Source organism: Sardina pilchardus, chromosome 18, assembly GCF_963854185.1.
Source record: "Sardina pilchardus chromosome 18, fSarPil1.1, whole genome shotgun sequence".
NCBI classification, from domain to species: domain Eukaryota; kingdom Metazoa; phylum Chordata; class Actinopteri; order Clupeiformes; family Clupeidae; genus Sardina; species Sardina pilchardus.
In genome coordinates this window covers 4193459-4215386 of record NC_085011.1, presented here as the reverse complement: position 1 = coordinate 4215386, position 21928 = coordinate 4193459, and the positions used below count along the sequence as shown (strand labels likewise).

The following is a 21928-nucleotide window of genomic DNA, read 5'->3' as shown; positions in this document are numbered from 1 at the left end:
TTATGTAGCAGGAAGGCGAAGTTCATTTTACAGACCGCTTCTATTACATAATACAGTACTGTCTCCTCACTCGTTCCTCAGATTGACAGGTAGGAGATTATTTACAGGGGAAACGACATAGGGATGAGACTAGCTTAGTTCACGTCGTCCATGTCAATCATTAATTAACTAATTTTATGTTTACGCAATAGCCTACGCGGTATGAGAGGGTGGCTTGTGAGGAGGTTATAAAATTGGTGATGCAGTCAAAGATGACTTCATTTTTCTCAAGGCATATCTTCGCACAAGTACACTAGGATTTGCGTGAAGCAGAAACCTCTTCCTAAATACATGTACCCCATGCACATTTCCATGGTTTGTCATGTGGTCGCCATAGAGCTGTAGGCTATACATAGACAGCTCTAAAAATACATGCAAATGTATCTGCCTTACATGTACTATGACTGTTTCAAAGGTCACATGTTTCTCAAAAATGAGAACACGTCAGGTAGCCTTTTGCTTTTATGGGAATGGCAGGATTTTTATTGAACAAAGCAAACAGTAGGCCTAGTTTCTTCAAATATATTGTCAGCTATATATCCCAAAAAATGCCATAAAACTAAAAAAAATGGCATAAAAAATGCCATACAACTAATTAAATAACAACTTGGTGTGATCAGTTCAGTTTCAGTTCATCTTTAGGCATCATAATGTCATACTTACCCATGCATTTTAAACATCAGCTAAAATCAATGGACCTTTTCCTCCTGTTCCACACATGCGCCATATGTATACCTTCACAATGTGCTTGGGTAGGCAATTCCTTGTCCTCTGCTGGTTGGGTTACTACCACACATGTGCTCCAGTTACAATCATCTGCCAGAAACCCATCATGCAAAGACCTCGCCTGGTATAGAATGCTCCGCACTTTTTGTGACAGACACCAGCAACCAAGACATGTCGGACCCCAGGAAGAATAGCTGGGACTTATGCCCCCAGCTAATGGGGATACGATAAACAATAAAAACATGGTATAATTTATCGGTAAACAAAAGGCTAAAGTATATAAAAGTTGATTAATTCTGTCAGTTTTTTTTTTTTTAAATACAAATGGTCCTCCATTGGTGCCACTGTGTATTACAAGCACTTACTGTATAGCCCACTGTATAGTGGCATGTTTTCTCTTGGTGTTTTTAGAATCATTATTAGCCTACACAGTAGCTTTGGAAGGATACCATTTGTGTTTCTCACGTAAGAAGAGCAAGAATTGATCATTTGTAATGGTAAAGGTTAATTCATTTGCATTATATAAGTGCCAATAATACAGTATGAGCTAATGTATGGGTGATTTCTGTCTAGAGAGAGCATATTTGCATTATCTTGTTCACTGTTCTGTACATACTTGGACCTAACAATCATTGACGGCACTGTGACATAGAGCCGCTATAGTGGCCCTCAGTCAATAGCACCCTGCAAACCGACCGTATCTACTTTCGAGGGCACTGGAGAGTGGGGGAGCTGGTTCAAAGTAAGAGTATGAGAAGGAGCTGTCACAGTGAGTGAAGCAGATAGAATAACACAATGTAGCACAGCGCGAAGAATCAGCCGTCAGATTGCTACCAATTGGCATGTCGGAGAACTAAAGGTTACATGTAAGTTACAGCAAAAGTAGAAGCATTAGAAAGTATTGTTTAAAAAAAAAAAAAAAACATATACTGTATAGTATATTAGGAGGTAAGGTAAGATAGTAGGTCTGAGCAAGCTCTTCATGGTAGAGTGGTGAATGAAATTCTACAAATATCTAAGAGAGTAAAGCTACAGGAAGTGGAACTGTGGCTGTCTAACAAACGGTTGTCATACGTAGGTTGTAGGTGATTGTTGATGAGAGGGAGTGCGACTGCAGGTAGGGCTGGCCTGGATCTTCTTGTGGAGCTGCCCGATTTACGAATAGTTTTCAACCTAGGTGGCTGCTTTTCTGGGTATGCAGTCCAATCTCCGGAATGGGGCCTGAGAAAAGTGGGCTAAGATAAGCAGCCAGAAAAAGCTCTCTTGCATCTGCCAAAACTGTCCAGCGTGACAAGCAGGACAGACACCTCAAGGGCCAGTGAAAGCAGCCCACACATTCGTAGGGGTAACTGGTGGGGCTGGACCACATGTAATTAAGACCGCATTTCAAGAGGGGCTTTTTAAGTGCGTTTGTCTTATTAGTGAATGATACACTGCCATCCAGATATGGGATCTAGCATGTGATGTTGACTCATTCTAAGAAAATCTTTTAATATTTTTTTTTCTTGACACCAGATCTCAATAAGGACATTTGGGAAAATGTTCAAGTGTCACACTCTGGCAAGAATCTGAGGCAAAATAAATACAAGATCGCCATGCGAGTCAGACACTACTGACATCAATGAAGCCACCGACCAGCTCTCCTGTTTCCTGTCTGTTTATGTAACACCCATCATTTCAGTATGTATTTACGACACGTAAAGAGATAGGAAGGCCTCTCACTGAATAGAATAGAATAGAAGGCTCCTGATTTAGAACCCCAGAGAGCTGGACTCTTCCTCCGCTGCACAAGATCCGTCTCTCCTCAGGCAGCAGCTGCCCCGTAGCAACCACTCCCCCGCCCCCTCTGTGCCTGTCCCTCATAGCAACGCTAGCAGAGACCCGCCGGGCTCCGTCTTTATTGCCCACTGACAGGGACAGTGATATAATGCACTATGAGTGGCAACAGAGGCTAGAGAGCGACCTAGCGGATGATCACATGGATGGTGACTAAGTGGCCTACTGGCCTGTGCGTTGGGAGGATGAGTAGCATTGGTGCTGTGCTGTGCTATGAGTCAGCATGACTGCCACCGCTTGCCTGCCCATCAAGCCACATTTGTTGGGGTGGGCCACCCTGCCCTGCCCTGCCATGCCTGCCCCTGTCTTAGCACACACAGCCACCACGAGTTATCATGGGGACCAAAATATAATATGATCAAAGGGAGATTAGCCAATTTATTCCCAGGTCGGTCGTACACACACACACACACACACACACACACACACATATTTATACTTGTGTGACCCATATAACATTTTCCTGGTGGGAGAAAATGCCTAGTCATTCAGATGTGATTAATAATGCTCTTAAATTCTGAATGTGACCCACTAAGTTACAGTATAAGGTGATTTATCAACTGCAAGATTGATGTGTGTCTCAAATAATGTCTATGTTGATTTCTTTTTCTTTTTGTATGCGACTACAGATTAGACTAACATTTTAAACATGTCAGCTGATGAGGACAAATCATCTGATAATCCTCAGTGTGTCTTGAATGTCAAGTTTTGATGGGCACGGTGTCCTGGGTGTTGGAGTGTTTTGGGAATGGCCCGTGGTGGATCACCGGGTGTCATATTGCACCTTGTGCCAAACTCAACACCATGCTACTGCCGCATTGTTTTATTGATGAGGCAGCTGAATAGCCCATGGTGGACAGGAGTTCAGTTTCACATTTCAGACATCTTCAAGAATGGTCACACTTTCTGCTTGATGTCTATCACAACTGCTTTTTATCTGCTTCAGAGTCCAAATGATCTGATTGATAAAGCATATAAAGCATTTATGTACAGACACTTTAAGCTGGCGATGGACAACCTCTCGCTTTTTAATAGAAACAAGCAATGAATTATTAAGCACGATGATGTGGTTTACCATCTACATGTTGTGGTCAGTAGGTTTATCAGCAGAGGAAAGTAAAATTGATCTGTACGGTGCACATCAGGATGTTAGAGTAGATAGTAAAAAGGAACTGTGTGTGTGGTGCTTCCGTTCGTTTTTGCTACATGCATTTGTGTGTGTGTGTGTGTGTGTGTGTGTGTGTGTGCTAATGCTCACAGCAGTTTGGTAGTGACTTTGTAACCACCCCTGCGCTGCTGATTCCATGAATGTAGCTCTTTGGCCCATCTTGCAAAGCTTTAACAGAATCCTCTCAAACTGCTGCATTGAGTGGGCATCGAGCCAAATGGAATGTCCAAATGCGAGGTTATGATATATAGAAATATCAACAGCAATCAAACCAGCTTAAAGATGAACTCAATACCAGTCACAAATCCAACACACTCCCAAAAGAAGTTATATCAGAATCTAGTACTGCAGTGATGTAATCCCCTATCCAGATAGCCATCCCAACCATATCTTTGAACACAATACATTTGTAAATAAATGACTGAAAAAAGGAGTAACTGAGTGTGAAAGCCTGTTTGGTACTTGTGCATTTATATTTTGGCCATTTCCAACACATTTCACTGGCTCGAGAAGGGAACGCAAAGAAATCAATTCTTTGAATTTAGAAAAGCTATGATTTTCCATAAGGCACTTCAGCATATTTGCAAATGGTCAACAATTTTAAACTGGGATAAGAGGCCTGGAAAATCCTGTAAAAAGAGATGAATCATCCTGACTCACTTGTCTCTTGTCTCTTGACCATTACTGCCTTGTCTTTCGTACTCTTGGTGCACTCTGAGAGCAAACATTCTGAGTGTGTGTGTATATATAAACACAGCCAACAATGTTTTCACAAAAACAGACTCACACCCCTTCAAGTGCACTGAAATCACGCTAAGTAGCCAGGAAAGGGAAACAGCAGGGCACACACCTTCAAGAAATATGTCTTAAATGACCCCTTCCTGTGTATGCTCCATATCTCTACTGGTTTATAGTGTTTACAGGATGGGTGGCAGTCTCCAAGCTTTCAACTGAGGTAGTTTTCCATTGGCTAACAAGTCTATAATAGCATGGAAAGGCCCACAACATCCTGCTGCCCTGGGAATCAATGAAGTTTTTTTTCCATTCACATTACCCATTTAGAGGCATCTGAATAAACAAAACCGCACGGAGTTCATTTGTAGTTCACTTCTACAGTAGATCTACACAGTAGAGAGATGACAAGGATAACATCGCATCTAGTCACTGCACTGGGTGCTTCGAGTGCCACTTAAGATGATCTCATCGGTTGCGAATGTTACCAAAGCTTTCATCACAAACATGACTGTCTAGTGGTGAGTCACTTATAATAGCTGGCTACTGGCGACTACTCATTCCTGACCGCATCTGAGCAGAGGGCAGCAGAGTGGCCGGCCCTTTGAACAATAAACCCTGAAAAATGCCTGTTCAAACAATGGCCTGGAAGTGACTCAATAAACTCTCTGCGGTTGGTTGGTGTCTGAGAGCAAACTGCATGTGACACAATGGCACTCTGCTGGTCAGCTGGGCTCTGTCCAGAGGCAATGTCTACTAGACGGTCATGTCAGTTCACATCACCGCGGCCCGGGCCAAAGCCGAGAGCGTATATCTGTCTGTGCTTGTGCTACTTTAGGCGAGCCAGCCGGGAGGACGCAGCACAGCACAGCACAGCACAGCCGAGGGCAGACAGAGACAGAGACAGAGACAGAGAAAAGCTCAGGCTCTGATGACGATGGGACGGGGGGTGGGGCGGGCGGGCGGGCGGGCATGTGTGTGCGCCTAATCTTTCGAAATGCTCACTGCTCCACTTGTTAGGAAGCATGTCAAGCCAGCAGGGGGTTTGCTACAGTTAATCACACACCAGACCATATCTGACTCGCTTTGTTCTGTGTTCTTTTTTCTTCTCTTTTTTTATGATCAAATCCATGTTAATAATAGCCCCGTCACTGTCTATGTTAACGCCACAGAAGGCCAGTGATGAAGAAGAGGACATCAATGAGGAGGCAAGAGGAGAGCTATCTGCGAGGAGAGCGTCTCATTGAAAGGCAGCTCGTGTTTGAAAATGAGAGTGTGCTGCGCGCGGAGGGAACACGAGACGCTGTAAGGAAATCCTGTAGCCTGGCACACACACAGAGAGGCAGAGGCTGGCGGAGGGACAGGCCTGAGGGAGGGAGGGGGGGGGGGGGGGGGGCGCAGGGAGGTGTTCTTCTTCTTCTTCTTCTTCTGCGCTCGCCGCTCGCAGGAAAGCTGCGTCACGCTGGCGCATCAGCAGGCTAGGCTAGCTAGCGCTCCCTAGACTGCAGGAGATCAATACCAGCAGGCCGGGGGGGAGGAGGCATGCAGGAGCTGAGACAGCAGCACACTCACACTCTCCCTCTTTGTCTTTGCTATCGGAGAGTGTGACTGTGTGTGTGTGTGTGTGTGTGTGTGTGTGTACTTGTGCTTCAGTTTGTGTACTCTCACTAGAATCTTCCCAAGTAGAAATAATCTGAGGCGTTTACTGCTGACACACAGTAATACGTACCACTGAAAGTGCTGTAGGTTAGAGCCAGTGCTGAATCTGATGTACTCAGTCCTGTTGTAGAGCCCCACATTACAGCGTGTTGGTTTGTTGGGACACAGCCCTGCCTCCATCCAACAGCACACACACAGGGCGAGAGGGCTCTGCCACTAACCGTGCGTGAGCCCTGCTCAGGGATCTCACTTGTTGACATGAATGTGGCTGTGACAAAACAGCTCCACGCAGTTCGGCTAGCGACAGCGACAGCGACGGGGAGGGGAGGGGAGACTACGGTCTGTTTATCAAAATGTGGGCGATGTTTGTCCTCCGAGCGGGGACTCTATTCACTTTTATGTGGGCCGCTTCCATTGTGACCCCCGTCTGGTCAACAAAGAGGCCTCTGTGTGTGTGTGCGGGGGGAGGACACAGAGCCGGCCCTCTCTCGGCCACGGTGTCCTCATACCGCCACTGACATAATGGAACGAGTGGAGAGTGATCACTATGGCCACTCATCCCTGGGCTTTAATGAGCTTGACCAGTGGGGGAGGATGCATGTGGATGTTGTTTTGTTGTTGTTGTTGTTGTTGTTGTTGTTGTTGTAGTTTTTTGAGGGAAATCTATAAGTGCAGCTTGTAAAGGAGAGAGCAGTTTTTGCCTCATACATGATGCATTAAGATTCAGATATCATGGAAACATTTTGAAAACAAGGGACAAAGTAAAAAGTGAATTAAAAACACAGGCATAAACGTATCAGTTCTTGATAATTAAAATATGGAAGAACTCCTAAAACAGTTAGTGGTTACTATCAGAATACAAGACTTCACGTTTCTCAAATGGCTGATATTTGCAATGCTCTGCTGTGGCTCAGGCTCGCTATATCTGTCTCATTTGCACCACCTAGTGGTCGCACGTCTAAAAGAACACGTGATCCATAACCTTGTTTTCTTCTCTGCCCGATGCAAAGCTCACAGCCAGGGCGTGAGACTGCAGAATGGTGTTGATCTCTTGTGCCACATGATGGTAGTTTTTAAGGCAGCAGCAGTTGGCGATGTCCCTCCAGACCTCCGCTCTGCACCTGGGCTCCTCAGTGATGGCCTTCTCCAGCAAGCCTGACACGCCACCAAAACAAAACAAGACAAAACACATCTCACTCACAGCATCAGCACACGTGTTCTTGGTGTCAGTAGGTAAACTTCAAACCAAAGACAGTGTATTATTTGTCTTATCTGGGGCTTACGCTACATTATTTGTGATTTAACAGACACTTACTGTACTCCTATTCAGAGCGAGATAGAGTGGACTAACAACAGGGCCAGTCCCCGCAGAGCAAGTCAGGGTTAAGTGCCTTGCTCGGGTGTGCAATGGTGGCAGTACCTGGGATCAAAGTCATAACCCTATGGTGTTCCATTTAGAAGCCACTTGACCGGTGGTTCTCAACCAGAATGCTGTGAGGCAAAGAGAAGTGTGCACTCAGTGCATTCTGGGCAGCAAACCCCAATGTGCCAGCTCATGAAGTAGCCTGTGATAATGTGTGTGGCATCATCTATATTCAGTAACCATAAGTTGGTATGCCTTCGCATTAGGATTTCACCTTTGGTGTGCCTTAGTACATTACATTACATTACATTACATTTGGCTGGCGCTTTTTAGCCAAAGCGACTTACAACATGGCCTTAGTCCCCAAAAGGTTAAGAACTTCTAAGATCAACGCTTTCCCCTTCTGATCCTCAAAGGCTACCTAAACATTAGTTGTTTCTAGTGTAGTGCCCATTCAAACATGCCGTGCCTGTAGAAAACCTGTAGGTCTGCTGTAAACTATAGGATGAGAGGGAAAAGCATAATTCCAGCAATAAGCATTCACGAATACTGAATATTATAATATAATAAATGTACAGTGAGCAGAATTGAAAGGGAAACTATGCAGGTTTGGCCATTTCATTGCCGATTTCGCTTTCGTTTTCTCTCGTTTTATGCTTGCAGATTTCTCTGCAGAGCTTCCCCTACAGCTTTAGCGTTTATATTTGACATATTTTACAACACTCCCCAATCGGTCATTCTGCCTTTTCACGAGCATGATCGCGAGGCTGGAGACTTTCTGTTTGTAAATCCCGGTAGTAAATAGTTCACCTTTAAGCATGACTGCATGTGACATTTTTTACAGCTTAACAGCTGTTTTGAGTCAAGACTATATGTTTAACCTGCTGAATAACTTGATGAGAAGACAAACCATTTTGTGGACTGATGCATCATCATAGGAAATTTACAATGATGTGAAAACAATCTCTGGTCTCGTTGTCTGTAGCTGATCAAAATGCCATAAGCCTAAAGCTTTGAGTTAAGACTGTATGTTTAGCCTAGTGAATAACTTGATGATAGAAAAGACAAATCATTTGGTGGAGTGATGCACCATCATGTGAAATTTGCAACAATGTTTCTGGTAGCCTATGAGTGACATCACACTCTGTCTGCCACTCGTTGTCTGTAGCTGATCATGCTTGCACGTGTGGCATTCTGAAACGTCCTTACATTCAGGATCCATTATCGCTCGTTTCAATTTGGGACCTTGCAGTCGGAATTGACGTTTGTTTATTCAAAAACTAAAGACAGTCCAAAGTAGCTTGGGCTATTCGAAGTGCCAGTTTGTGTCATTTTGAATATCCACTGCAGACCTGTGTCTGTTGGCGTGTTGTTGCAAAATCCGCGGAATCGTTTTATTCAAGCAAACCGCATTCAAGGGGTCCTTATTGTCAAGGTCAGACATGATAATCATCCATACATCTCGCTTAACTTTTTAGCCTAGGATTCAGTTCTGCCAAAGGCCCGCTTATCCTCTCTGGTATCCTACAGTAGAGCTACGAAAGCCAATGTGTGCTTCTGTTGCCGATAAATTTAACAATATATCTTTTATATTTCTTATCCAAACAACGTGCCCGTAGGAAGGCACCTGCCAAGTTTGAAATCAATTGGACGAACGGTTAGACAGATATGTATGAGGTTAACACATAACAGATACACACACACACACACACACACACACACACACACACACACACACACACAGATGTTTCTGTCATTTCTAGATAGATGATGCCAGTGTGTATTATATGTGGATGTGTGGTCATGTGCGTGCACATGTAGTGCACCTACCTTGGCTGCCTGTGTGCATCTCCTCGAGCAGGTCCATGGCCAGGTCCTCCAGGTCGGAGCTGAGGAGCGAGTGGCACGCGAGACCCACGGACAGCACAGGAGCCCTGCCTTTGTACTCCCGCGTCAGGGCCTGCAGCAGCACCAAGCTGGGGCAACTCCGGAGCACCAGCATACAGTCCTCTGCAGTGGACACAGACCAGCAGAGCTTATCTGACCCACACCACACCACACCACACCGCACCGCACCAAACAGGAGGATTTGTGTGGAAACAAGGGAAGACCTGTCAGCACAGGCCCCCTGCTTGGAGAGGCTGCTCGAGTAGAGGGATACATTATGTAAGCAGTGGATATGAAACATCTAATGTAAACTACCGTCCCAAGCCAACCAACTTCATGATCATATTATTCATAATCCAACTTCTTTAAGGGTGTGAAACCTTTTAAGATTAAAGGGCCGTTCACACCAAGAACGATAACGATAACTATAACTATAACTATAACCATAACGATAAAAGCGTCCACACTGGCCAACGATAAGAAAAGTCTCTCCTCATGTTAATGAATGTGATGGCTAGAATATTTTGGGTTCTGATTGGCTGTTAGCTTTTTATCGTTCTCAAAATCGCTCTGAAAGTGATCAACAACGATATCGTTCTTCATGTCGTTATCGTTATAGTTTATGTGTGAACGTTGTCATTCATATTAATGAGAGCGATATTTATTTATAGTTGTCGTTATCGTTCTTGGTGTGAACGGGCCTTAACAGAGTAAGAACTATAATCTTATAAATGATAACACTACTGTATATGTACAGGCAGTTATCATCGCGCCCAAGTCCCCCTCACCATGAGTGAAGCTGTTGTGCTGCATGAACTCCAGGGCGCTGAAGGTGAGGCCTCTCCTGCACATGGTCATGGCGGCCTTGCGGTGCGTGCCACTGGCCGAGTAGACCATCTGGGCCAGTGCCAGGCACGTGTCCGTGATCCGCAGCGTCTTGTCGCCATGGCCACAGATCACGTCTCCAAGAGCTTCGCTGTAAGTTAATCTGGGCAGAGAATTGACAACCTGAAGAATTTCACAGGGCACCGGAATAAATGGCCTCATATTGTGTCTTTTTTTCTGGTTACACATTAGATGGTTTGTTTAAACTCAAATTTAGTCTTTAAAATCGCTGTTGAACATCACCTTTACCAGACCCAACCCACAACCCTCACGTTAACCATACATTGTTGTTAAAAGAGTGTCATCTGAGCATCTGTAATCTAAGTACCTGCACATAGTCTATAAGAAACCATCCGAAGTACAGTAAATATGATCATTTTCTTGTTCAGAGTCTCTCTTCCTTTACTTCCTAGCAGCAAGGTGAAGCCAGAGAGGGTTAAAGCGGAGCAAGAGGCGCACACGTTCGATCATTTCCGCGTTCTGTTTTCGCAAAGAGGAGGGGAGCGAAATCCCCCTTTAAACAGACTGAGAAAGTGATCTCACATTTGAACTGAGATTGATATCCCACTATGACGTCTTTGCGACACGCTCTTTAAGCAGACAGGAGCTGTTCGAATGTTGCTTCCATAGAGATGCATTATGTTGCTCTATCTTGTCAGTAATGAAGGATCTTTGGTGAAGCATACTGCCTCAGCATACCTGCGCTGAGTGACCCAGTGAGTGACCAGCTCCACAAAGTTGTGCTGCATGGCGCAGCGTACCTGCGCTGGGTGACCCAGTGAGTGACCAGCTCCACAAAGTTGTGCTGCATGGCGCAGCGTACCTGCGCTGAGTGACCCAGTGAGTGACCAGCTCCACAAAGTTGTGCTGCAGGGCGCAGCGCACGCTCTCCACGGACAGGTCCTCCCGCGGCAGCTGCCGCTCGTCCTGCACGGAGTTCATGATGGCCTGGAAGAACAGCAGCAGGGGCGGGACCTCGCCCTGGTACACCGTAATGGCTGCACAAGACCGAGACCCCATCCATTAGCCTGCCATACTGTATGTGGAACTGCTTACAGAGGAATCTTAAGGTAGAAGGTTAGGGATGGTCCAACATGGTGGTTGTCTGTTTGTCTGTTTTTATTAAATCTTATTTATTAATTTATTTTCTGTATGTTGTGTGTAGGTATGTGTGCATGTACAGTATGTGTATGTATGCAGGTACACGTATATACATTATATGTCATATGTGTACGTTTGTTACTTTTATGTTAGCAGCATGGTAGCAGTAATGCAGTCCAAGACAAATTTCCTTTGGGACAATAATGTATATTCTGTTATATTCTATTCCATTCTAAGTGCATCTGCTGGTATTGAAGGAGTGTCACAGACTTTTATTCACATGAGCAGATAACTGTAAGACCGGTTTAATACGGCACTGTCCTCTATAACATTTACAATGAAACCTTGCAGATAAATTGAGAGTAGTCTATGTTATCATCAGTTTGCTCAAATGTGTCTGACTACAGTACAACAAGTTATAGCTATCAAAGGTATTTTGTTTTTAAAAGAGTGAGAGGTTAAAACAGCACACCTTTAAATTTCTCCATGGTTTCCATATTCCGTAGTACCCCATGTGGGGATCTGGCTGCATGGAAGGCAGCTAGCTCATAATCACCACTTTCAAACAAGTCTGTGAATCTGCAAATGATAAGAACACACACCAACATCCAGGAGATTAAAAGTAGTGGTAGACATGCAAAACTGTAGCAAGAAAACGAGATTGTTGTGCTCGGTCTCAGGGCTCTGATTGAAATAACAGGCAATGTGCAGTTCAGCAAAAAGCAAAGCGTCTTTAGCATGAACTCAGGCCTTAAAGCAAGAAACAATCCTATGCCTAAAGTGGTCAGACGTCTCAAAGCTGTTAAACGTAATAATTCAAATCTTAAATGGCCCAGCCCTGGGCTGAATTCTGGGACAGTGCCTGAGAACTTTAAGCCCTGTGAACGAGCTACCATGTACTGTAGAGTGTGAGAGCATTGAGCTGAGCCACCAATATTTGTATAGAATCTTGCTCATGGTATTAAGTTGGTAGATGGTAGATTGTGTTTAGCTAAATCAAATTCAATTAAATTGCCCATATTTTCAATTAGAACTGTCAATATCAGTAAAAATAACCTCTCAATATAGTCAACAAGAAGTTCTGATTCATTGGCTTTACTGGGGTCATCTTCTTCAAGAGCTGCTCCACTGTTGTCCACTGTATCAGACACTGCAACAGAGCAATAAAGCATTACTTGCTGTAAATGATAAGAAGGTGCATTTTCAAGTACAAAAACATACAATTCTGAAACATAAGAGCAATGTTTATAATATTTAGAAATGATTAAAAGAGAAAAACCTTTCATTTCAGCTATTTGCTCTAGTTTTGCTGATAGGTGCTCAAGCAAAGGACCATCTTCCTCACTCTTCCAAGAAGTAATCACATCATTTACACTCTGTAGTTGTTGGAGACTGTAGGGGAAAAAATCACATCGTAAAAAAGACGGAGGTCATCCCATCATACTCCTGGTTACTTAAACATGAGCAGCGGAGCTCACACATACCGCAGGTGAAGCTGGTCGTTCTCCAATACAAGCTCATCTCTCTGATCCAAGGCTGCCGTCACCTTGCCGTCAAGCTCAGCCTTAACTTGCACAGACACATAGTGGTTCTTCCTCAAGTTCAGCAGGTCTGCTCGCTTCCTCTCCAGGACTTCTAGGTACTTGGCCAGTGTTGCCGGGTTCATTGATTCTTCAAATGTCAAACCTGAAACAACACAAGACAATACTATTGTCCCTCTTGCTCTACATATTAGTTCAATTGCAGACTCAGCGAACCTTGTTCACATGGTGGATTCTACAAATACAAATACACAAAATAACTCATTGCTAACTCACCGTAATTTACGGACTATTAGCCGCGGCTTATATATTGATTTTGCTAAATTTCTTCCACTATGAGGTTAATACGGGGGGGGGGGGCAGTTAATATGGTGTTAATATGGTTTTGTTTCTTTTAACTTGCATAGAACACTGTCCTGCGGCTTATACACAATGTGTCTTATATGCAGGAAATTACTGTCAGGGTCCCACTTCCTCTCCCACTCTCTGATGGGCATGTGTGCTCATGGTCAGTCCTCATATTGTTGGCTAAATCTGAAATTCAACCCACAATCATAAACTGCATGATTAAATGTAAGGGGATGGCAAAAAGACATTCTCTCACTAAAGACAGTAAGTAACTCACTCTCATGTCTAAGGGCTATGCTTTAGGATTTGTTTTAGATTGCATGCTATTTACTAATTTGGCTGTTTAGAACAACATGGAAGACATGCTGGTCTAAAGATAATGCAAGGGAGGTCTAAAGATAATGCAAGGGAGGCCTAAATCCTGAAGAGCTTACTAGCCCCTTCCTGACTATCTAGTGTGTGTGCCAAGGCCCGTTGAGTCCCCACTGTCACACTTGATCGTGCCTCAGAGGGGGCTTCCTGGGGCTAATGACCTGTTCAGCATGTAGTTTACTCTCAGGCGAGGCAGGCCTAACTGGTACATCCGTGCTATTTTGGCATAGGAAAAAAAGCATGGACACATTATATACAAAGGGGTGTGTCATCTGGAGGTGTATTGGTTTGTCACGTAGTGTAACAAATCGAGGGCTGAGAAGCAAGAGGGCTTAAGTGACACCTGAAAAATCACCTGAAAGCTCTTGATGAGCTCTTTTTAACTGACATACCTGAAATTATAGAAGTAATATTTATCAATTTAATATTTATAAATATAATGTTATAAACAATTTACATGATGCCTTTTTAATGGCAGTCAAGAATATAATCAGACGGAGATCTGAGTTTGTGTTGCATGTAACCACATTGAGTGAGAGTGAGTGGTGGACAGTGATACCTGGTATCTGTCTAATGGGGTGACATGTCTGGGTGTCTGATGTCTTCTGCTGCGCTGATTGCTGTTTGTCTTTTCTGCTCTCCTCAATCCTCTGCAGCTCTGCCTGGAGCTCAGCAGTATCTCTCTGAATTATTGCAATCCTGGAAAATCAGTGACAAATCACAATTAACTTTCACAATAGGATTCACTGTCCTTGAAGCAGAAAACCTAAGGTTTACCTTATCTCAAAACCTTGGGTCTTAAATGTATTTGCAGTAAGAAGTGATGCATTAGTAAAAGACTGTGTGAAATCATAAATCACTGTTTGCATCTCACTGTGTTTGCATCTCACTGTGTTGTCACCTCTCTTGAAGTTCCACAGCTCGTTGCTGACAGTACATCAGGGAAGTGGGCTGTGCAATCATGGCTTTCAGCTTCCTCTGGGCAAGCTTGGCATCTCTGTCATTCTTTTTAACCGAATTTATGAAGTCTTCATATTCTTTCTTAATAGCAGTTAGGATTCTCTTGTATGCAGTCACATGCTCAATTAGCTGTAATCAGTAAGTAAGTTAATTAATTATATGAATACGTGAATACACTACAATCATGTTAACTCGAGTTTGCAGCTCATCAGTCTTTACCTTGTCAAATGCAGAACTGTAAATAACTAATCGTTGGTCATCAGGTGCTTTTTCTGATGTGGGCAAATGTTCCTTTTCAAGCTGTATGTATTTGCGTAGTGACCTCAGAAAAGTGTCATCACTGCCCATGTGCACCTCTCCATCGTAACTGTTCTTCAAACCTGAAAGCTCAGACATCTTTGGGAATTCAGCAAGGTATCTACTCATTCTATTTACTCAGGGGAGCCATGCTTATTATCAAACTAAATGTTTACATAACGGTAGCTACACACACCTCTCACTTCATAATTTAGAAATATTTAGCCTCTGGGCAGAGGCCAGGGCAGAGAAACTTACTTCCGAAAACATTCACGTTACCATAGCAATGACGGCGTGGACCCTCTTAATAAACTATGGCAAATTAAACATTTGCTTGATATTTTCAACAATACTAATTACTAAGTTCAAATAATGTATAAACGCCACATAAGCTATACTAATTCGTTTAATAAGCGCAACGCTTTGTTTTCACCAGGCATGTTAATGGACACCTATACCCCTCCTTGTCTCCCAAGAAAACCCCGTCGCTCGCTCTGAAAGCCCTCTTCTCATGATCCGCCATTAGCAGGAGGCTTGTGGTACGTGTGGCTCTTAGTTAAAGTATTTTATTTGGGTGTAATTTAGCAAGTTTACTTTACTTGAGAGCAAATACAAGTGTCTAAAGCTATTATTGTTCTTGTCTGCAGGTGGATAAAACGCCAAGATGCAGATTTTCGTCAAAACCCTTACGGGGAAGACCATAACCCTCGAGGTGAGTTGCTGGTTCAGTGCAATGCTGTGGGTATGCATAGGCAGCATGATAACTAGCAAGTTAGCTAGACTACCGGGACTATCCCCGGATAGCATACCCACATGTTTGCCTCAAGGCTTTGTACTATATGATTTTAACCTTTTACAAACCTGTCGAACATGAGGATATTTGCTTACAAATGGTGAAGACCTAAACAAACTAAACTATAAGCTTGATCCGTTATCTGCATCTAAATTTTCCGCTCATCGTTACCCAGGATACTAGTCAACTAGCTAGTAAAACGGACTTTGCTAAATCTCTAGCCGATGCTAATCATATAAACACGTGTAAAAAGCTCCTGTCAACACTCATATCTTACTAAAATACCTGAAATTCAAAAGGCGGTCTGTTATTTAGGCTATGCCTGATCGATCTGTTTTCACAGTAACGTCAAAACTTTGGCAAAGTATCACAAATTGCTGGTTGTCACTGTCGTCCATCATATCCAGACGTTTGCCCTGTGAGGCTGGAGACATATTAATCAAGTTATTATGTTAATTAAAGGTTAAGTTCTGTTGTGGAATGTGTATGTTGCTACATAATCTGATTTATTTTTGCCCGTTATGTTCATAGGTTGAGCCTTCAGATACTATTGAAAATGTCAAGGCCAAAATCCAAGACAAAGAAGGTACTATTCTGACTTGACTATGGTACAATGGGGACAGTGTTAATCTGATTGATTATTTGTTTGTCAAAACAGTGTATTGCTTGTAGTAATAACCACATTTCTTCAGGTATCCCTCCCGACCAGCAGAGGTTGATCTTTGCTGGCAAGCAGCTTGAGGATGGCCGCACTCTCTCTGACTACAATATTCAGAAGGTAAAAACTAAGTGACTGTTTGAGTGATTTCATATACAGGATGAAGTTATCACAGCAGCTATGCATCACCAGAGCACCCCAACACAGTTGCACTGCATCTCAGGCACGCTACGTCCAACATTGCATGGCCATGCCTAATCAATATGCATAGTGCAGCTTTAACTGCACTATGTAACTTAACCAGATCGGGTAACGTATCTAGTTTGATGAAATGAGACATAACAAACTACAAATTTGACTTGCTTTGATATCGCAATACATCATACTTTCATAAAATCATGCAACATACTCTACCTTGTCTGTGGACATCGGTATTTGCTGGATTAACAAATGACGTGCCTATAACAGAGGGCTTTAGTGTTGCTTCAATGAATGTACATTGATACAGGGCACTGCTATTGTAAAATCCGTTGGGCTGCGATAATGTCTAACACGTATACATGAGTTAATTGTTTTGATTTCTCTGCATTTTGGTGTGCTCTTGCCCACCCCTGGAATGGTGGGATGCCGTATGTCCCTGCATGACCATACACCTGTCTGGTTGATGTACTTTGTAAGAGTCCACCCTTCACCTGGTGCTGAGTCTCTCTCTGTGACTTACACCTGTCTCTCTGGTTGATTAACTGTGACTTACACCTGTCTCTCTGGTTGCTGTGCTTTGCAGGAGTCCACCCTTCACCTGGTGCTGAGGTTGCGTGGTGGTGCTAAGAAGAGGAAGAAGAAGTCTTACACCACCCCCAAGAAGAACAAGCACAAGAGGAAGAAGGTCAAGCTCGCAGTGCTCAAGTACTACAAGGTGAGCTGCTGTTCTGCTGAACAGATGTTATAGTGAAAAAAGTGTGTGCACATCCCAGGTCAAGGTGCTGAACAAGGGTAAATCATAAAAAATGGAAAAAGGTTTGCACACTTGAAATCCTTCTTTTTAGTTTTATTTTCTCTTTAGCACAGAATTACGTTTTGACCGTGTGGTCTTCAGATATGGAATCTGAAGACCACACGGTCGAAACGTAATTCTGTGCTAAAGAAAATAAAACTAAAGAAAGGATTTCAAGTGTGCAAACCTTTTTCCATTTTTTCTGCTGAACAGATGTGCCATGGATCATATGAGGCTTTTGTGCTCAAGTGTGAATGAACTAATAGTACCAGACTTGGTGTGTGTGTGTGTTGCCTGTAGAAAGATGTGTTCGAGCACTGGGTTTTGTTTCGAAAGTAGTTTGTTGATATTTTTGTTGATTAGATTTATTTTAATGTTCGACACATGAGTGTATCATGCATCAGTGTAATTTGAGTTAAATTAAATGTGTTTGTTTTAAGCTTCTAGTCAAAATCTGTTTCACTTCTGAAGTTGTCAATGTATAGCAGTCTACTCAGATTTGACTGATCAGATTACTATGCCCCTTCAACCAAAACCCACTGCTTTAGTGGAATCTGTGATCATTCAAGGCGAAAATGTAACATGCGCTGTCATTGCAGGTTGACGAAAATGGCAAAATCCACCGTCTCCGTCGTGAGTGCCCAGCAGATGAGTGCGGTGCTGGAGTCTTCATGGCCAGCCACTTCGACAGACACTATTGTGGAAAGTGCTGTCTCACTTACTGCTTCAACAAACCCGAGGATAAGTGATGAGATGGACTAGTCAATAAACCGTTCACCACCAACTGTCCTGTCTCTTGGCTGCATTTTTCCCCCTTAAATAAACATTTACATCTACAGTAGATGTCCTTAAAGTGTGGGATTAAGGTTTTGATGGGAATATTCAATGTTGAAATGTATTTAATGTACATGCAGTTACTCAGAAATGATCTGGAAATGTGTGTGGGTGAGATGTGGTGTTGGTTTGGGATTTGCCTTACTGATAAACTAAGCATACCATAATATGGTGCAGGAGACGACGTGTAGGAAGACAATCACATCATACACGGCATGCCACATTTTGTATTTAGACCATTTGTGTCGAGGGATAATCTAAATCAGCTGTTGCCCAGACTACTTGCGCTTTCTAAACTGAGTTTAGACAAAATGCTTGTGACTTAGTCATTGGTCATTGATGAAACAACTTAGTTTTGTCTCAAAGACGAGTAGATTCTGAAATGGCAACATAATATGAACACATGGCAATCGCCAAGACTTCCTTAACTAACTTGAGCCCCAATGTACAGTATGGGTGTGAAGTATCGGTCCTATATGGCCAATCACCGTGCATCGACCAGGTCGCGCATGCGTCGTCGTGAAAAAGTAATGAAATGGGCGATTCATAGTTGCACTGGTTTGTCGGGACCCACTCTGTAGTTTTGTTGATTACTGTGCGCTTTGAAAAGTGCTGCTTGACTGAGGATACTGCAAGAAATACAAGATGGGATCAGCTGAACTTCGGAAAGAACTGGAGACGTATTTGGAGGAACTCGGTATCGAAACTGTGTCGGTTGACCATCCAGAGGCAAGTCAACGTATTGCAACTTTAAATCATTTATATCACTCAGGTGCGGTATCCGGCAGCCTGACTATTTCATTTTAAGAGACATAATATAATGTAGATGGCATCCTCTATTACCAAAATGTTAAGATTGTGTTTATTTCCGTGATGTGTAACTGTCTTTTTACGCACCGAAGACAACACGTTGACACCTGGGACGTTTTGGTGTATTGTATGTGTATTAAATTGCCCACCAGAGGTCGCAAGAGCCCTACAAAAAGGGCGAGGCTATTTGATTTGGCCTAACATCTCAATCCTTCAGAATCAGGGCCCTGTAACTCGAAGCACACGTTAGCTGCTCTTAGACCTTACGCATATCTTAAGCCTATCGTAAAAAGATACGCATGTAACTCAAATGATTTGCAAGTCTACGTGTAACGTAACTTAAGACAAAAGTTACGACTGCTTCATACCACACGTAACGCTGTCGTAAGTGTCTGAACAACCTAGGATAACCAAGGCTACTGTCGCTTGCATTCATGCTTGCCCTCTTGCATTCTCTTCGCCTCCGTTATTTTAGGCTGATTTGACATGGAACTGCACTCTCATCTGGCGTAATAATCAAGGCAACTTGCAGCTACTGGCACTACTACTGCTTGTTGTCTATGGGGACTATTTTCAGATGCTGCGTAAGATATCACTGCGCCTATGGTACGTTTGCAAGTTGCCTTGATTATTACGCCAGATGAGAGTGTAGTTCCATGTCAAATCAGCCTAGAAAAACGCCAGGTTTCATTTTCAGTTGGTCTTATTGCACTTTCTAACTTGAGAGGAGACACGTTTTAAATGGGAAAATTACCAGAAGTCTTAGTCACTTTTAAACATGAAGCTAGCAGGCGAGAAGCTAATGGTCTAATCCGATTCAATGATCTATGCTAGGCTGAAGCTAAAAGTTGTATCACCAGACTCACAGAATGGCTGGATGAACGGGAACAAGGTAAATATCAATTGTTTTGCTCGAGGGGAGGTGGAAAATGAGCGTATTTCCAAAAATGGCGGAATATCCCTTTAAGTTTGATTTTTCGAGTTACAGGGCCCAGATGTGCAAAGCCTGACCCTGTGACCAAAGACCAAAATGAACATCTTGACTTGACTGGCTAATGCACAGTTCTATAGTATTGTGGTAGTTCTGTAAAAAGAAGTTATCAAAGGAAATAGTTGAGTCTAATCTATTTTGTCCGCATATTCTACTTTAATGTCATTGTGCAGAGTACAGAGTACTGTACAAAGCCAATGAAATGCAGTGACATATCAACACTTTCACGGGGAAAAAAAATAGTCAAGTCAGAGAAATGACTGAATATAACAACCTTCCTGTCTGTTTTAGGTGTTTACTGTGGAGGAGATGATGCCCCATGTTCAGCATCTCAGCGGAGCGGTCACCAAAAACCTATTTCTGAAGGACAAAAAGAAGAAGAGCCTGTGGCTCGTGTCCACCCGTCACGACCGCCAGGTCAACCTGAACGACTTGGCCAAGAAGCTGAGCCTGGGCAGTGGGAACCTCCGCTTCGCCGACGAAGCCATCATGGTGGAGAAGCTGAAGGTGGCTCAAGGCTGCGCCACGGCTCTCGCCCTCTTCTGCGACAAAGACCAGAGCGTCAAGTTCGTCCTGGACAGTGACCTGGTGAACGGCGGACACGAGAGGATCTACTTCCATCCCATGACCAATGCTGCTACAATGGGCCTAAAACCAGATGACCTCATCAAGTTCTTAAAAGAGACAGGGCATGAGCCAGTCCTACAGAGTTTTGAGTAGTCATTGGGGTTATACATGCAAATCTAAGGTCAACTGTCAAGGTCAGATGTGCGCAATACCATTCTTTTTCTGAGTGACTGTTCATATACGAGGCCTGTAATGTCTTGTCACAAGCCTTAATTTATGTAATTATGTAATTCTTCCGGTGCTTCTGATGTTTAATTTTGCTAGATTTTGTTTTATTCAGATCTGATGGGTGGAGTTGGTGCATGATGAACTGGTTGTTTTCACGCGTCTGCGGTCAGTTTGACCAACAATAAATGACACACAGGAGCCTCGTGGGTTTATCACATCAAATGGATTTATGCAAAAGTGGAAAAAGGAAGCAAATGCTAGTCTCGTCACGGTCACAGGAATCGTTGTCACATACACACAGAAAACAAACACACGTAGAGCTACCCCCTCCCCAGAAGGCCAGAGCTTGCTGCACCTCTTTTGGCACACACACATATACACACACACACATACACTGCGTTCGCTCTGCCGGAAGCCTGATGAGGATGGCGGCTTCGCAGAAGGGAGGCGTTCATTTTGGCATCTCGGTGACGCAGCTCAAGTCTCTGGTCCCTGTTGTTGCTCCGAGGAAGGGTGATTGGGGGCAGGGTGGGGGTGGGGTGGGGTGGGGGAGGGGGTAGTTTGTGTTGATTGTATTTTTGCTCCATGCAGGATGTGGTCGACCTTGTTGCCCGCGGTCACGTGCGGTGGCTGCGGCTGCTGTGCAGGTGGCTGCATGGGCGTCTGTCGCGCTCCTTATGTCTAGAGATGTACTGGACGTAGCAATATGCATGCGCATTTACAAAGACTGGCTGGCAGATTGCAGGGAAGGAACAAAAAAAGTCCAGCCAGTTAAAAGTCACACAGAGGGGCCGAGCAGGCTCCCCAGGGTCGCTCACAGCTCGCTCGTCAGGACTCATCGGAGTGAACGTTGGCACCAATACACTGGTCCCCTTAAGAGTGCAGTCTGTTTTCACCATAGCAGTGCAATAGGTTAAGAAGGACAAAAAAACAAATTCACTACCAGGTTATAAAAGAAAGAATTGAAAAACAAAAAACAGCTGCAATAACATTTCTTTCTTGACGTCGGTTTTCATTTCCTTGATTCAAGGAAAGGGAGGACATTTATTTTCTCAAGATTCTTTACAGAAGGGGCATGGGGGTCTTGTTTTTTCCCTGTTCCTTTTAAAACATACAATCGTTTCTGACTGAAGACCATC

The 21928-nt window shown here is 43.6% G+C and overlaps 4 protein-coding genes across 5 annotated transcripts in view; 2 read left to right on the top strand and 2 right to left on the bottom strand.

Moving 5' to 3' along the window:
* Window positions 1–7003: 7003 nt before the first annotated feature.
* On the bottom strand, window positions 7004–15183 carry LOC134063902 (clathrin heavy chain linker domain-containing protein 1-like). The gene is made up of 11 exons (XM_062519647.1): window positions 14837–15183; window positions 14559–14746; window positions 14217–14356; window positions 12881–13082; window positions 12676–12788; window positions 12453–12546; window positions 11869–11975; window positions 11119–11293; window positions 10199–10398; window positions 9354–9533; window positions 7004–7315 (listed from the first exon to the last, which is right to left on the bottom strand). Exons 1-11 carry the CDS (start codon window positions 15041–15043, stop codon window positions 7119–7121), a joined length of 1803 nt encoding a protein of 600 aa, XP_062375631.1. The 5' UTR covers window positions 15044–15183; the 3' UTR covers window positions 7004–7118.
* A 207-nt stretch (window positions 15184–15390) lies between these two features.
* Window positions 15391–18143, top strand: rps27a (ribosomal protein S27a). Its single transcript, XM_062519645.1, has 6 exons — window positions 15391–15453; window positions 15562–15626; window positions 16239–16293; window positions 16400–16485; window positions 17150–17281; window positions 17959–18143. The coding sequence occupies exons 2-6, from the start codon at window positions 15579–15581 to the stop codon at window positions 18106–18108; spliced, it is 471 nt and encodes a 156-aa protein (XP_062375629.1). The 5' UTR covers window positions 15391–15453; window positions 15562–15578; the 3' UTR covers window positions 18109–18143.
* A 580-nt stretch (window positions 18144–18723) lies between these two features.
* prorsd1 (prolyl-tRNA synthetase domain containing 1) lies at window positions 18724–20987 on the top strand. Its single transcript, XM_062519139.1, has 2 exons — window positions 18724–18922; window positions 20286–20987. The coding sequence occupies exons 1-2, from the start codon at window positions 18839–18841 to the stop codon at window positions 20712–20714; spliced, it is 513 nt and encodes a 170-aa protein (XP_062375123.1). The 5' UTR covers window positions 18724–18838; the 3' UTR covers window positions 20715–20987.
* Window positions 20988–20993: 6 nt separating this feature from the next.
* Window positions 20994–21928, bottom strand: part of LOC134063562 (girdin-like) — a 69782-nt gene continuing 68847 nt past the window's right edge. For both annotated transcript variants that reach the window (XM_062519137.1, XM_062519138.1), the window contains one exon: window positions 20994–21928. This exon is cut by the window's right edge and continues 917 nt beyond it. The gene's annotated coding sequence lies outside the window, so the exon portion shown is untranslated.